Source organism: Lissotriton vulgaris, chromosome 3_1, assembly GCF_964263255.1.
Source record: "Lissotriton vulgaris chromosome 3_1, aLisVul1.2, whole genome shotgun sequence".
Lineage (NCBI taxonomy): Eukaryota > Metazoa > Chordata > Amphibia > Caudata > Salamandridae > Lissotriton > Lissotriton vulgaris.
Genome location: NC_141689.1, coordinates 1,339,786,775 through 1,339,802,054, shown reverse-complemented (window position 1 = coordinate 1,339,802,054; position 15,280 = coordinate 1,339,786,775). Strand labels below are relative to the sequence as shown.

Sequence of the window (15,280 nt, the reverse complement as noted above, 5' to 3'; positions counted from 1 at the left end):
AGACCTTAGATGTGCGGAACTTTCTCCATCCTGACATGAAACATAGTCCTCCTAATCATGAAGAAAAGGGGAAGTATAATATCTTACCATAAATGAAGGAATACATTCCATTCAACTGTCTTTGGGTCTAGCTTCCTATGGAGATGAGAACAAATGAACCTGCATGGGGGCCAAATATCATTGTGGCATATTGAGAGAGTTCAGCACCGTCTCCCCTGAAAGGGTTCTGTGAAATCTGTGATACTGTGATAGCCAAGCTTGGCAGCCCCAGTGAGCAAGGTATAATCCTATGAGAGGTCAAAAAGCGGAATAGTAAGGCATTCAGACTGAAAGGAACTTTTTTTTCTCCAGATGACAGCCAAGCCACTTTGCGCAGACTAAATCAGTTACAGAAAATTAATAACAAAGTATTCCAGCTAGAAATTAGGTGAGCTCTTACAGCCTGCAAAACGAAAGATTTGGTGTAATAAAACTAATGTGTTTTCATTCAGATTTGAAGGCACCAAGGTCCTTCTAGCGATAACAAGAAGTGGATGTCTTGTTACCACTGTTACCTTAATTTAGGGTTGCAAATCCCATGTTGGTGTGAATTCTCTTTATTGCCCTCTGTCTGTCAGGAATGATGTTTGAGCCGTTTCTTTAGCTGGTGGAGGTAAGATAATTACTCTGTCGTTTTCAGATAGGCTCCTTTACATGATCGAGATGAACTACAGTTGTTAATCATTGTGTTCGTTACAAGTTTCCCTTCTTCCTACACTAGCAGGAATGGGGTTATATAATGATACAGTGGAGTGCCTCAGAGCTGTGTTTTTGTTACAATATTTGAAAGTTGACCCTTGTGTAATTGCTTTAACCAGCTCGTCCACAATAACATGTTTGAAACCAGTCTAGTCAAGTAAACTTTATTTGGCTTATTAAAAACCTTAAATACACACACACAATTTAAAAAATCTATTCTTAGGCTTAGGGCTTAAAACTTCACAATTTAAAATTCAGCAGCACAAGATATAAATCGCGAGAAGATCAAAAATTCACATGATTACATTGACCCATATCTGTTTCTAATCCCCATCACAGAATGAGCAAAAATTGCCAAAGCAATGCACAGATCTTTATTACACAATTACTGCAAGAAATTCTAAATTTAGATGCTCGCAGAATTGGGATCATAATATGTTTCCTTCCATAAGAACATAAGCCTAAAAAAGAATTAAGTGCATTGTGCTTTGTAAGGGAACATTATCATATGGGCATCTTGGCAGTGTTGCGATCCAAACAACTTTCTTAGGAAAAGCCACTAACAAATGCAAAATATTCAAAGAAAATCTTGTAAGATAAAACCTCGAATTCACATTGCAAACTGATAAATAAAATTCACAACCCAAATACGTTTTGATTATGTTATAGTTAACACTGGAACTGAGTTAATCGAAATTCGTCTGATAAAATCTACCTTGCCTTTCATTAAACATCTCTTTCACCTGTAACCCTGTAAATGTTTTTCTATTCTCAGGTTTAATAAAGAGCCTCGTAAGACCTAGGTCTGTGAACCCCGATTTAATGTCCTTGATCCAGGGAATTGCCGCAGCATTATCCAGGTAGAGACAGCCTGCCAACAGTTTCTTTGATAAGTGTGCCCCCAAATTCTGAGCCAAAGGAGTAGGGGTTCCAGCTTTATTTTGTCCTCCAAAGGGGACGTACCTCAGAATGGCACATAATAGATGGAGTAGACTGAGGGACTTCCAATAGTCCTGGCAAAAATGTCTTCTCAACCTGCTGCAGTGGCCCTGCACCCTTGTACCACAAACACCTATTCCATAGGTCGCCAAAGAAATACTTTTATAGATGTTGATAATTTCTCGAACCGGATTGTGCCTGAGCTGGAAAGGAAAAGGTAAAAAACTGATTCCACAGCTCTTTGGCATTGACTAAACCTAATATTATATAGGCTACGCTAATGTAAATTATAGTCCAAAGGAAAGTCATGGTAAGTAGAAGTCTTCACTCTAAGAATTTCTGACCCACCCAAATAAAAAGCCCATTATTTAACATTTTTGGGACCATTACTCAATGCATAAGATTTGGCGGAATTAGTTTTAAGACCCTCCCCACCCCCCCCCCATAAAGCTATGAAAAGCATCTGGGAGGAGTTGCAGGCTATTTGAAGTTCCTTAGATTAGTACTGGGTCATCCGCATTCAATAAGACTGGTATAACACTAGACTTCATTGTGGGTCGATCGTTCCCTATTTTGCCCAAATAGTATTCTAGGTCATTAATTTAGATAAGGAACAGTAAGGAGGCCATCACACAACCTTGCCTGACTCTTAATGAATATTCAACTATAGGGAAACGTTCACAGTCTGTACCATATCTGACCCTGACTATGGTATCCCAAAGCATCCTTTGGACCAATCCAATTATAACATGATCAATTCCCATCCATACCATAATGTTCCAGAGCTTCACTATGCTAAGCAAGTCAAAGGCACCGGAGAGGTCCATAAATATGCGGTGAATGGAACCACTCTTGGGCCCAACATACTTTAGGCACGGTTATATCGTGGGATCTGCAATGACACCAGCTGATGATTGGAAGTAAAATAAATTACTCTGGTAGAGAGAACTGTGACTTCTCAGAGAACAAAAGGGCTTGACTCCCCTTAGGTTCTCCTACCCGAGATGAAGTAGCTGTACAACAAAGTGTATACAAAACATTGACACCAAATTCCTCTATAGACCAAGTTTCTTGCATTAAAATAATTTCTGCATTATGAACTACAGCGAGCCAGTTAGGATTGAATAGTTTCGTGTGGGTTACAGCAATATTCCATGACAGAATTTTGAGGCCTATTTGATCAACCGTAGTTCCTCTCAAAATGCAACTGGAGACAGCTGAGACCGTTGCAGAAACTACAAATAGATCTCCCCGCTTTATTTCTTAAGCACAAAACGCACATTTTTCTAGTTTTAAATAAGCCATTAATAGAATTGCATGTGCTTAGAAAATATGTAGCCTTAGCCTCCTTTATTTCGAAAATCGTGTTTAACACTGGGTGCAAAGAATGCCCAAATTTTTGTAAATACTTAGGTGAGGGAGTGGAAACCCAAAAGTGACCTTGTTTCTGTTACTCTTTTGAATTATTTAGATTTACTGTAGTGCAAAAGCACACTGTTGAATTCAACCAAGTGGCAATGGCAAACTCCGACGGTTCAGAAGCCATGTTGAACAGAGTTATGACGAAGGACAACATTGGAGTGGCTGTTTTGTTGGAGGTCCATAAAGATATGTTTACAGGAGGTGAGCAATCCTGGTTTCTTATTGTTTTGCTTGAATTTAAAAAAAAATAATTGTAGCCAATATATGAAAGTACTCCCCTTGTCACTACAGGCCAATCATTGATTTAGTGCCAAGAGGCACGAGTAATTGTTGAATGCTGCGCATCTTAATACATGTTTAATGGACTTCATGTCTAAAGAGTGCTTGCTTTATATGCTACGTAAAAATGGACCAGGTAACTAAAAACTGATTTTTTTTTAACGTATTGGAGTCCAGTGCAGCAGACACCGCACATGGATGTTTTATAATAGTGTATGAACATGGCATAGGAAACCTTTTGGCTAATGCAGTCAAAGTACACGCATTTTTCACAATGTCTGTTTGGTAGCGTACTAGAAGAATACCTTTTTTCCATATATTCTTTTCATTATGAATTATCCTTTCAAGCTTCTGACTTGTCCGGAAAATCTTTTCCCAGCAATTCCTTTACTTAGCCATCAAATGGTGCAATGCCACCCCAGCCACGTCTCCGCACGTGGACATGACGACACCAAAGTATATTAAGTGCCATCTGGAGAGCTGTTCGCTCCCATTTTTCTGTGCTTCATTGACAGTGATCCACTGCACGCTGTCTCACTGACAAAATTCATCCACATTAGAAAGTGACTAGGTAAAATGGTTCTTCCAAAACTTTGATGTTGTCACAGATGCCACATGATGTCCCTTTAGGATTCAAATGACAACTGCATGTGTGCCTCAGATCGAAGTACTAGTTATTAGGTTTGTGTGGAGCACTCCGTTGTACTCAAAGTTATATCGTTAATCCACTGGTGCTGTGATTAATAGGGATAGTCACTCCTTAATTCGATAATGAGTTATGATGGGTGTGTTGACCCATCTAATCACGCACTGTTCACATGATGCTTCCGCACCTAACTTTAACTTATTTACTTATTCACTGTACACCTTGTTTTACTGTTTTTAGGGCTCGGACTACGCCCCCGAAGGGGCGGAGCTTCGAGATCCTAATGTTAAAGAAAAAAAAAGGATATGTAGGGCTATGGCCAGGCACATTCCTTAAATTCCATAGTGTTTTATGGCATGTGCCTAGTGATTCGTCTTCGCTGTGCTGTCTATTTAGTAGCCTTGACGTGATAGGCTATATTGACTTTTCGTCCGTCATTGATGTTAGTTTCATGGCATATTCTGTACGTGAACGAGCACAGCAGAGGGATTAATCTTAATTAGGAGCTGTCAGAGTGCCCGTGTAATGCAATCCAGATGATGCGTGCACTTTCACAGCGGTGAGCGCGTTCAATGTAAAATGATGAGGCAGCAGGCGAGGCTCACAGAAGATGACTCATACATGCTCGTCCACACTGTAGTTCTTGTGTTTCCTGAATACTCTAATTTCCAAAGGTCATTTCCTTCTTTTCCTCGCACGCTGCGCTGCACTATTTTTGTCTGTGGTTTAAAAAACGGGGTTTAAAGGCGTTTTATTTTAAAACATTTGGATTCTGGTTCTGTAAGCTTTGTTTCCGAATTTTAATAAGTGCTGACATGCAGACTACTGGTTGAATAAATGATGAAGGTTAAAAGTGACCTTCGTGACACGTGCTGTTGAGCCTGACTCCCAGAGTTAACATGCAGTCATCATTATTTTAAAGTTTGTGGAAAAAACGCGAATACTCAATAATCATGGAAAACAGAGCCTTCCCGCTGTTACAATGGGAATTCACAAATGTCTTGTGTGTCTCACGTAATGCCAATGGCTATTTCATTAGGAAAAATTAGACTCATTGATACATGCACCACCACCAGCAGTACTACCAGTACTACAGCCACCAGTACTACCACTACCACCACCACCAGTAGTAACAGTACCACGACCACCAGTACTACCACTAACACCACCACCACCACTAACACCACCACCAGTACTGCCAGTACCACCACCACCAGTACTACCACTACCATTACCACTACCACCACCACCAGTACCACCACCACCAGTACTACCACCACCCCCAGTACTACCAGTACTACAGCCACCAGTACTACAACTACCACCACCACCAGTACTAACAGTACCACGACCACCAGTACTACCACTACCAGTACTACCAATACCAGTACCACTACCACCACCAGTACTACCACCACCAGTACCACCATCACCAGTACCACCACCACCAGTACTACCACTACCAGTACTAAGGGCAACAGTACCACCACCACCACTAGCACTACCACTACCGGTACCACCACCAGTACTACCACTACCAGTACCACCACCAGCACCAGTACCACCAGTACTACCACTACCAGTACCACCAACACCCCCAGTACTACCAGTACTACAGCCACCAGTACTACAACTACCACCACCACCAGTACTAACAGTACCACGACCACCAGTACTACCACTACCAGTACTACCAATACCACTACCACCACCAGTACTACCACCACCAGTATCACCACCACCAGTACTACCACTACCAGTACTACGGGCAGCAGTACCACCACCACTAGCACTACCACTACCGGTACCACCACCAGTACTACCACTACCAGTACCACCACCACCAGTACCACCACCACCAGTACCACCACCACCAGTACCACCACTACCAGTACTACCACCAACAGTACTACCACTACCAGTAACACCACCTCCAGTACTACCACTACTACCAGTACCACCACCAGTACTACCAGTACCACCACCACCAGTACTACCACTACCAGTACTACCATTACCATTACCACTACCACCACCACCAGTACCACCACCACCAGTACTACCACCACCCCCAGTACTACCAGTACTACAGCCACCAGTACTACAACTACCACCACCACCAGTACTAACAGTACTACGACCACCAGTACTACCACTACCAGTACTACCAATACCAGTACCACCACCAGTACTACCACCACCAGTACCACCATCACCAGTACCACCACCACCAGTACTACCACTACCAGTACTACGGGCAGCAGTACCACCACCACCACTAGCACTACCACTACCGGTACCACCACCAGTACTACCACTACCAGTACCACCACCAGCACCAGTACCACCACCACCAGTACTACCACTACCAGTACCACCAACACCCCCAGTACTACCAGTACTACAGCCACCAGTACTACAACTACCACCACCACCAGTACTAACAGTACCATGACCACCAGTACTACCACTACCAGTACTACCAATACCACTACCACCACCAGTACTACCACCACCAGTATCACCACCACCAGTACTACCACTACCAGTACTACGGGCAGCAGTACCACTAGCACTACCACTACCGGTACCACCACCAGTACTACCACTACCAGTACCACCACCACCAGTACCACCACCACCAGTACCACCACCACCAGTACCACCACTACCAGTACTACCACCAACAGTACTACCACTACCAGTAACACCACCTCAAGTACTACCACTACTACCAGTACCACCACCACCACCAGTACTACCAGTAACACCACCACCAGTACTACCACTACCAGTAGCACCACCACCACCAGTACTTCCAGTACTACCACCATCAGTACTGCCATTTCCACCACCATCAGTACTACCACTACCACCACCACCAGTACTACCACTACCACCAGTAATACCAGTACGACCACCATCAATACTACCACCACCAGTACTACCACTACCAGTACTACCATTACCATTACCACTACCACCACCACCAGTACCACCACCACCAGTACTACCACCACCCCCAGTACTACCAGTACTACAGCCACCAGTACTACAACTACCACCACCACCAGTACTAACAGTACCACGACCACCAGTACTACCACTACCAGTACTACCAATACCAGTACCACTACCACCACCAGTACCACCATCACCAGTACCATCACCACCACCAGTATTACCACTACCAGTACTACGGGCAGCAGTACCACCACCACCACTAGCACTACCACTACCGGTACCACCACCAGTACTACCAGTAGTGAGTAGAGTAGTGAGTAGTGAGTAGAGTAGTAAGTAGAGTAGTAAGTAGAGTAGTGAGTAGAGTAGTGAGTAGTGAGTAGAGTAGTGAGTAGAGTAGTGTAGTGAGTAGAGTAGTGAGTAGAGTAGTGAGTAGAGTAGTGAGTAGTGAGTAGAGTAGTGAGTAGTGAGTGCAGAGTAGTGAGTGCAGAGTAGTGAGTAGTGAGTGCAGAGTAGTGAGTGCAGAGTAGTGAGTGCAGAGTAGTGAGTGCAGAGTAGTGAGTGCAGAGTAGTGAGTGCAGAGTAGTGAGTGCAGAGTAGTGAGTAGAGTAGTGAGTAGTGAGTGCAGAGTAGTGAGTGCAGAGTAGTGAGTGCAGAGTAGTGAGTGCAGAGTAGTGAGTGCAGAGTAGTGAGTGCAGAGTAGTGAGTGCAGAGTAGTGAGTGCAGAGTAGTGAGTGCAGAGTAGTGAGTGCAGAGTAGTGAGTAGAGTAGTGAGTAGCGTAGTGAGTAGAGTAGTGAGTAGAGAGTAGAGTAGAGAGTAGAGTAGAGAGTAGAGTAGTGAGTAGCGTAGTGAGTAGAGAGTAGAGTAGAGAGTAGAGTAGAGAGTAGAGTAGAGTAGAGAGTAGAGTAGAGAGTAGAGTAGTGAGTAGAGTAGTGAGTAGAGTAGTGAGTAGTGAGTAGAGTAGTGAGTAGTGAGTAGAGTAGTGAGTAGAGTAGTGAGTGCAGAGTAGTGAGTAGTGAGTAGAGTAGTGAGTAGAGTAGTGAGTAGAGTAGTGAGTAGAGTAGTGAGTAGAGTAGTGAGTAGAGTAGTGAGTAGAGTAGTGAGTAGAGAGTGCAGAGTAGTGAGTAGAGTAGTGAGTAGTGAGTGCAGAGTAGTGAGTAGAGTAGTGAGTAGAGTAGTGAGTAGAGTAGTGAGTAGAGTAGTGAGTAGAGTAGTGAGTAGCGTAGTGAGTAGAGTAGTGAGGAGAGTAGAGTAGAGAGTAGAGTAGAGAGTAGAGTAGAGAGTAGAGTAGTGAGTAGAGTAGTGAGTAGAGTAGTGAGTAGAGTAGAGTAGTGAGTAGAGAGTAGAGTAGTGAGTAGAGTAGTGAGTGCAGAGTAGTGAGTAGAGTAGTGAGTGCAGAGTAGTGAGTAGTGAGTAGAGTAGTGAGTAGAGTAGTGAGTAGAGTAGTGAGTAGAGTAGTGAGTAGAGTAGTGAGTAGAGTAGTGAGTAGAGTAGTGAGTAGAGAGTGCAGAGTAGTGAGTAGAGAGTGCAGAGTAGTGAGTAGAGAGTGCAGAGTAGTGAGTAGAGAGTGCAGAGTAGTGAGTAGAGTAGTGAGTAGCGTAGTGAGTAGAGAGTAGAGTAGAGAGTAGAGTAGAGAGTAGAGTAGTGAGTAGCGTAGTGAGTAGAGTAGTGAGTAGAGAGTAGAGTAGAGTAGTGAGTAGAGTAGTGAGTAGAGTAGTGAGTAGAGTAGTGAGTAGAGTAGTGAGTAGAGTAGTGAGTAGAGAGTAGAGTAGTGAGTAGAGTAGTGAGTAGAGAGTAGAGTAGTGAGTAGAGTAGTGAGTGCAGAGTAGTGAGTAGTGAGTAGAGTAGTGAGTGCAGAGTAGTGAGTAGTGAGTAGAGTAGTGAGTAGAGTAGTGAGTAGAGTAGTGAGTAGAGTAGTGAGTAGAGTAGTGAGTAGAGAGTGCAGAGTAGTGAGTAGAGTAGTGAGTAGAGTAGTGAGTAGCGTAGTGAGTAGAGTAGTGAGTAGAGTAGTGAGTAGAGTAGTGAGTAGTGAGTGCAGAGTAGTGAGTAGAGTAGTGAGTAGCGTAGTGAGTAGAGTAGTGAGTAGCGTAGTGAGTAGCGTAGTGAGTAGCGTAGTGAGTAGAGTAGCGAGTAGAGTAGCGAGTAGAGTAGCGAGTAGAGTAGTGAGTAGAGTAGTGAGTAGAGTAGTGAGTAGAGTAGTGAGTAGAGTGTAGAGTAGTGAGCAGAGTAGTGAGTAGTGAGTAGTGAGTAGAGTAGTGAGTAGTGAGTGCAGAGTAGTGAGTGCAGAGTAGTGAGTGCAGAGTAGTGAGTGCAGAGTAGTGAGTAGAGTAGTGAGTAGCGTAGTGAGTAGAGAGTAGAGTAGAGAGTAGAGTAGTGAGTAGCGTAGTGAGTAGCGTAGTGAGTAGCGTAGTGAGTAGAGAGTAGAGTAGAGTAGAGTAGAGAGTAGAGTAGAGAGTAGAGTAGAGAGTAGAGTAGTGAGTAGAGTAGTGAGTAGTGAGTAGAGTAGTGAGTAGTGAGTAGGGTAGTGAGTAGTGAGTAGAGTAGTGAGTAGTGAGTGCAGAGTAGTGAGTAGAGTAGTGAGTAGAGTAGTGAGTAGAGTAGTGAGTAGAGAGTGCAGAGTAGTGAGTAGAGAGTGCAGAGTAGTGAGTAGAGAGTGCAGAGTAGTGAGTAGAGTAGTGAGTAGTGAGTGCAGAGTAGTGAGTAGAGTAGTGAGTAGTGAGTAGTGAGTAGAGTAGTGAGTAGAGTAGCGAGTAGAGTAGCGAGTAGAGTAGCGAGTAGAGTAGTGAGTAGAGTAGTGAGTAGCGAGTAGAGTAGCGAGTAGAGTAGCGAGTAGAGTAGTGAGTAGAGTAGTGAGTAGCGAGTAGAGTAGCGAGTAGAGTAGTGAGTAGTGAGTAGAGTAGTGAGTAGTGAGTAGAGTAGTGAGTAGAGTAGTGAGTAGAGTAGCGAGTAGAGTAGTGAGTAGAGTAGTGAGTGCAGAGTAGTGAGTAGTGAGTAGAGTAGTGAGTGCAGAGTAGTGAGTAGTGAGTAGAGTAGTGAGTGCAGAGTAGTGAGTAGTGAGTAGAGTAGTGAGTAGTGTAGAGTAGTGAGTAGAGTAGTGAGTAGAGTAGTGAGTAGAGTAGTGAGTAGAGTAGTGAGTAGAGTAGTGAGTAGAGTAGTGAGTGCAAAGTAGTGAGTAGAGTAGTGAGTAGAGTAGTGAGTGCAAAGTAGTGAGTAGAGTAGTGAGTAGAGTAGTGAGTAGAGTAGTGAGTAGGACATCACAGGCAGCAGCTGTGCAAGCTTCTTACACTCACAAGGAGACCACAGGCAGCTGAGGTGCAATCTTCTCCCACTCACAAGAACGACATCACAGGCAGCAGCAGTGCAAGCTTCTTACACTCACAAGGAGACCACAGGCAGCAGAGGTGCAAGCTTCTGACACTCACAAGAAGGACATCACAGGCAGTAACGGTGCAATATTCTCACACTCACAAGGAGATCACTGGCAGTACACATCACATGAACACACTCCATAACACATAGCAACAATACATTGGCATTTACAATGCCATTAGCTCAAACTCAAATAAATCCGAGCCCGATTGCATTTCTAATGCTTGTTTCTATTTATTGTCTTCAGTATTCAGTCTGTTATCAACATTTTTTCATTATTCAAATCATAATCATCATCAACTGTTACATTTGAAAAGAAAACAATATTTGCATTAATTCATTGGTATCTCAATGTAACAATTTTACATTTTTTCATGATCACAAGGTTTGTATCAAGCCCAATGCATTTCGGCACCTGATTAGTGCCTTCATCAGGGGCGAACCTGAAAAAAATAAAATAATGTAAATGTTCGAGTCTGTTTAAGTCCATGGGAGCTTATGTGTGTACTTTTAGTGATGATTTCATACCTGAATATGTTGACCTGTATGTAAAATATGACCTCTTGTGTACCACGAAAGCAGTTAATTATCTGTGAACACAAGTATAAAAAACGCCATTGTAACTATCTCTCATCATAATATGTCACAACTGATTAATATCTTTGTACTCGCAAAAGGAAACACCTTGTCATAGCCTACCTTACTCCAATTCAACTGACAAGCCACTCGATTCTTCGCTGGGTACAACATGGCGTAATCTACGCCCATGTCACACAACTGTTTTTTCATGGGCACAAACTGGTGACGCGCCTCCTGAACTCGGATAGTTAAGTCTGGAAACCGTGATATCGCCAACCTTCACAAGATAATGGCTACTTTTCCGTTTGCCAGTTTCTACGCTGTGTCCCTATCACGATAGTTAAGCAGCTTTAGGATCCGATGTGGTGGTGCCCCCGGGGGAGGGCGAGGTCTCAGGGAACGGTGTGCTCTTTCTACCACCGGGGGAGGGCGAGGTCCCAGGGAACGGTGTGCTCTTTCTACCACGAACATTGCAGAGAAGACCCCCTCTCACAGTAACGTTACCAGAAGCTTCTCAATAAACTGTTCCATGTTGCCAGGCGGGGTAGACTCCTGGAGACCGGTGATCCTGAGGTTACAGCGGCGGGAACGTGCTCCCAAATCCTCTGTTTTATCTTGGAGGACACGTAGAACTGTCCCAGTTGCTCATGTTCAGAGTCCAGTGAATTGTGGGTTTCCTCCAGCCTCCGTTATTCTTCGCTCAGACATATCTAAGCGTTCGGCATGTTTGTCCAATCGTTCTACCATTCTGTCCATCCTATAGGAGAGGGCGTCCATCTTTGTACCCAACTAGGAGATTCCACTTTGCAAGCTTTTTTCCATTCCATGGCCACTAACATCTCCCTGATGTCTGTTAGGGTGACTGTCATGGGGACTTGCATCCTGTCTGTCTCATCTGTGGAGGCATCAGGCGATTTCGATCATTTCTGTTCGAAAGAGAGCTTGGGCTGGGCTCTGTCTACCCTGCCCATTCTGATTCAGAACTGGACCCACAAAATAGGGCACTTCATGGCTTCAGCCCTGAAGCCCCGCACACCAGCTGATAATTGGAACCATAGGGCGCCCTTTACTTCGCTCGGGAAGTTGTGCACCATGCAGGCTGTCGCCAGTGTCTAGCTCTCCTATGCCAGCATCTGGCAGCGGACCCTCACTGCAATGATCTGGGCGGTTCCCTGGGCAAGCCGTGGCCCAAAGTGTGGAACCAAGCCGCGCCTCGGTAATCCGCTAAAAGCACCACAGCCTCGATACAGGACTCTATCGCTTTACTACAGGCAGCCCTGCCTGGTGCCGCCGTATCCTCAGTTTGCGTCACACAGCCGACTAAGCGCAAATCCAAAGTTCCTCACCCGGGGGCCAGGGCAATATATTGCAAAGAACTCAATCCCCCCCCCCCCTAAAGGGTGCACTTCTCCTCTCAACTCCTTACAGGTGCAGACAGACCACTCTGTAGTTCAGCATCCGCAAGCGTTGTATGCACCAGTTCTTTCAGAGAGCGAGAAACCCCCGCGAGACAATTGCGGCAACAAGGGGCTTAGAGTCTTGCTGGCTATCTGGCCTGTTCATGTAGCGATTATGCGCCTTCCCCTCCTGCTAGTCGCTCTGTAGATTCAACTCCTGCTTCCACTTTCCAGGGGGATGGGACCTAGTGGCTCACCGCAACTTACAAGGTGTGCCTGGCAGGCTCCCTATGCCTGCGTGCCCCCTCCCCTCTCACCTCACGATGTCCTAAGCACAGATCCTTCCTGGAGGCCCCTCGATGTATCCAGGCGCTTCGGGGCAGCAAATTGGACTAGGTCCGCATGGACACAAGCACCGAGCAGGGTCCCAGCGCCCCGGCAGCATGATCTCGATCAGTGCCCGCGGCAGAGTGCCACCACAGCGTGGGGATCCGTGTCTAATGAGGAGCACAATGTCCGGGACGTGCAGCGTCCGTTCCCTCGATCACAGAAGCACCGGAGGTTGACCGATGTGCTCCGGGCGTGTAAGGCAGGCAGATCTCGTACTTTTCAGTGCATATCTCCACGAGGCTGTCGGATATTTGACGGATAATGACACAGTGTCACAGAGCTAAAGGATCAAGCGGCCATCTTGGTCGCGAGCACACACGGAGAGTCAATAATAAAAGGGTCAATAGTTTGTGCTGCAGTAAGGTAGGGATAGTAGATGTAAAATAATACACAAAAGATTCTATCTTAAAAGAACCATAACTTGTGGTATACTGAGGCACAGGCAGTAGATCTGAAATAATACACAATAAAGGACGTGCTAAGAGCGAGAAACCCCCGCGAGACAAAATTGCGGCAACAGGGGGCATAGAGTCTTCTGGCTATCGGGCCTGTTCATGTAGAGATTATGCGCCTTCCCCTCCTGCTAGTCACTCTGTAGATTCAACTCCTGCTTCCACTTTCCAGGGGGATGGGACCCAGTGGCTCACCGCAACTTACAAGGTGTGCCCGGCAGTCTCCCCATGCCTGCGCGCCCCCTCCCCTCACTATGTCCTGAGCACAGATCCTTCCTGGAGGCCCCTCGATGTATCCAGGCGCTCCGGGGCTGCAAATTGGACTAGGTCCTCAGGGACACAAGCACCGAGCAGGGTCCCAGCGCCCCGGCAGCATGATCTCGATCAGTGCCCGCGGCAGAGGGCCACCACAGCGTGGGGATCCGTGTCTAATGAGGAGCACAATGTCCGGGACGCGCAGCGTCCATTCCCTCGATCACAGAAGCACCGGAGGTTGACCGATGTGCTCAGGGCGTGTAAGGCAGGCAGATCTCATACTTTTCAGTGCATATCTCCATGAGGCTGTCGGATATTTGAAGGATAATGACACAGTGTCACAGATCTAAAGGCTCAAGCGGCCATCTTGGTCGGGAGCACACACAGAGAGCCGATAATAAAAGGGTCAATAGTTTGTGCTGCAGTAAGGTAGGACAGTAGATGTAAAATAATACACAAAAGATTCTATCTTAAAAGAACCATAACTTGTGGTATACTGAGACACAGGCAGTAGATCTGAATAAATACACAAAAAGATTGTATCATAAAGGGTCCATCAGTTCTAGTACACTCAGATAGCCTCATTAAAAGCATTCAGCATGTGCACAGCCAACCATGATGCGTGCTGCAGCAGGCCGTACTAGGAGCAATGTCTGTTGCCTACAGGACTGCATGATCTATCTGCAATAAAGACTCGATCTGAATTGTGAACACTGCTGTCTGCTGTGCAGGCCAGCGAGAGCGATCAGCAAGGTCCCACAGCCACGTGGCGTTGACTTGAGCTGCCCAGTTTGTAATACACAAAGCAACAAACCGTGTGTGCGGAGCCTGCAATGATGCGTATGCGTGGTGCGGACAGAGCGCACTGGAGAATCTCTTTTGCCTACAGGTCTGCATCATCTACAATAACGACTCGATCTGAATTGTGAACACTGCTGTCTGCAGTGTAAGTTGAAGGCAGTAGTCACCACAGACATCAATGAATACTTTTTCTCACTTCTTCCTCACAAAATAAATTACAGAATAATCTCCAATAAATAAATCAAAACAATTGGAATTGCGAGCTCTGCTGTCCACAGTGTAAACTGTTATTCAGTGTTCTTTTCCACTACCAAGAAGAATTTGGTCAATGTACTGAACCTATAACTCATCGAAAAAAATGTTCTTCAAGCAAGTATACTAAAAGGATATTGTGTATATTTCAATAGACATCGTAGTTAGTTGCCTACTGGATTCTGTAATTAAACAATTACCACTCGATCTGAATTGTGAGCCCTGCTGACCGCAGTGTAGGACACAGGCAGTGGTCATTAAAGCCTCAGTCATGTGCCGTTGGATTCGGAAGCACAGAGTTGGTTGCACCTGATCGGAGGGGATACACAGAAATCATCAAAGAATTTAACTTCTGACATCCTCAGTCATAGAAACAAGACCCCGTTTTACTGTTCGGACCTGCTGTACCATGGTGTAGTTCAGCCACTGCAGTCAGCCAAGCCCAATAATCATGTGCAGCAGCACAGAGTGTGATGCACCTCAACGGAGGGACTTGTATGAAAACCAAGCAGCAGGTAACATTGGACAACGTCCATTGTGTGATCAAGATACCGTTCCACTGTTGGGACCTAGAGTTGGTTATACCTGGTCGAAGGGAGTACCTTCATCTCCACTCTCAGATGCAGGTTTAACATCGTCTATTGTGGGATCAAGACACTGTTCCACTGTTGGTACCTGTTGGACTACTGTGTTAGTAATATACAGAGCACTCTACTGTGCTGGGCCTCAGGCTGGGCGCTGTGTGCCTGTGTCACGGTAGCCAACTTTGATCTCAGGAGCCTTCCGAGCTCGCAGA

General features: G+C 45.4%; 1 protein-coding gene across 2 annotated transcripts in view; it reads left to right on the top strand.

Annotated features, from left to right (window-relative positions):
* LOC147727850 (CCR4-NOT transcription complex subunit 6-like) overlaps positions 1 to 15,280 on the top strand; it is a 1,257,974-nt gene that overhangs the window by 867,681 nt on the left and 375,013 nt on the right. For both annotated transcript variants that reach the window (XR_015309348.1, XM_086961812.1), the window contains exon 9: positions 3,149 to 3,300. Coding sequence is in view for 1 of the 2 variants with exons in the window: in XM_086961812.1 (XP_086817938.1) it covers positions 3,149 to 3,300 (152 nt within the window). In the remaining variant the exon portion in view is untranslated. The remainder of the gene's footprint in view (positions 1 to 3,148; positions 3,301 to 15,280) is intronic.